The 1,709-nt window shown below is 47.3% G+C and overlaps 1 protein-coding gene across 1 annotated transcript; it reads right to left on the bottom strand.

Annotated features, from left to right (window-relative positions):
- Nucleotides 1-167: 167 nt before the first annotated feature.
- Nucleotides 168-1,667, bottom strand: LOC122547371 (trypsin-3-like; the record flags this gene model as incomplete). Its single annotated transcript, XM_043685999.1, has 2 exons — nucleotides 168-304; nucleotides 1,405-1,667. Coding segments are annotated over 2 exons (400 nt in total), but the record flags the coding sequence as incomplete, so codon positions are not given.
- Nucleotides 1,668-1,709: the final 42 nt, after the last annotated feature.

Here is a 1,709-nt window from a genome sequence, read left to right as displayed (position 1 = left end):
TTCTTACCCACCCTTCCCCATCCTTCCCCATCCTTCCCCACCCTTCCCCATTCTTACCCACCCTTCCCCATCCTCACCAACCCTTCACCACACTTACCCATCCTTACCCATCCTCACCAACCCTTCCCCACCCTTCCCCACCCCTCGCCACCCTTACCCAGCCTTACCTGACAGCTGTCTTTCCCACCCTGCATGAAACCAGCACAGACCATGTTTCTGGAGATCATGCCAGGGTAGGCGTTGTGACAGGTGGTTTCAGACAATATTGGGACATCAAGGCACTGGAGATCAGCAGGATACTGTACTGTGGGCAGAACACAGTTCAGATTCAATCTGGGGATAGCATCCAAACTCTTCACATTGAGTCCCTCGCACCATCCCCATATCCATGACGACAGTGGGATGGTCAGAATTCAGGGGAGAATATTCTATTTTTGATTAATCCATAACCTGAGAGTTATCCTGAAATCTGGGAGAATTTAGTTGGAGCTGGTGTGTCGCAGAAACCTGGAATAAGGCGTGACAGCTTGAATTGGTAAGATCTCACCCCGTCAGTTTTGAAACCTCTCATCCAAATTTCTGAAATCACACGCTGATATTTCTGAAATCACACTCTGGTATTTATGAAATCTGAAATTTGTGAAATCGTACTCTTAAACTTGTGAAATAACTTACCCCCATTTGTGAAATCATGCACTAACATTAGTGTAATTGTAGACTGAAATAAATAAAATTACACACTGAAATTAGTGAAATTATGCACTGATATTTAGTGAAATTTCACACCGAATTTAGTGAAATTGTGGACTGAAATTCGTAAAATTACACATTGAAATTAGTGAAATTACACATTAAAATCAGTGAAATTGCAGGCTGAAATTTGTGATATCATGTACTGAATTTAGAGAAATTATATACTGAAATTTAGTGAAATTATGCATTGAAATTATACACTGAAATTAGTGAAATTCTGTCCATGGTGATATTTTCAGTCCTGTGTTCAGGAATATTGAGGGTCTGCTGAACTAAGGGAGCTGTTAACTTTATTCAGCATCTTAATGTGACTTCCCCTTGCCCTGAGGGCAGTGAGGGAGAGCTTGATCACTTCCCGTGATGCCACATCTCATTAGTGTACCACACCATGAGACTTGAACTCCCCGCCCTCCCTCGGGAAGGAATCCACCCGGTCAGCTGAGGGGGGTGGGGGGGGGGAGGGGGGGGATGGAGTTGCGTTGGCCAGGATTTCAAATCGGGATTTGAAAAAAGGGCTCAGGTGAGGAGTTCCAGCTCTTTCTGAGGGCACTCGCGATAACGAGGGGTCATTCCGGGTCTCGAATCACTCAGAAATCTAAAGGTTGGCGCCGTCGCGGTTATCGAGCACGCGTTGATGGGAATGCCACCCACCTAAGCCATTGTTGAGGACGTTCCCCCATCCGGAGACCAGGCACTGGAGCCCCGCCCAGGGGCAGGAGCTGGACAGTGGGATTGGGCGTGCGTACTGGCTGAATTGGACCGGTTTCGACAGCTTGACCAGCATGATGTCGTTGTCGATGGTCCTGTAGTTGTAGGAAGGGTGGCTGATCACCCTGGCAACCTGGATGTGTTGCTCAGAGCCCTCTTCTACATCAGTGTTGTGTTCACCGATATGAGCCACCAAGCTGTCAGCTCTGGGAGGGGGTAGAGGACAGAGAGAGAGAGAGAGAGAGAGA

The sequence above is a fragment of the Chiloscyllium plagiosum genome, unplaced genomic scaffold (assembly GCF_004010195.1).
Source record: "Chiloscyllium plagiosum isolate BGI_BamShark_2017 unplaced genomic scaffold, ASM401019v2 scaf_12998, whole genome shotgun sequence".
Classification (NCBI taxonomy): Eukaryota; Metazoa; Chordata; class Chondrichthyes; order Orectolobiformes; family Hemiscylliidae; genus Chiloscyllium; species Chiloscyllium plagiosum.
This window is presented reverse-complemented; position numbering and strand designations above follow the sequence as displayed.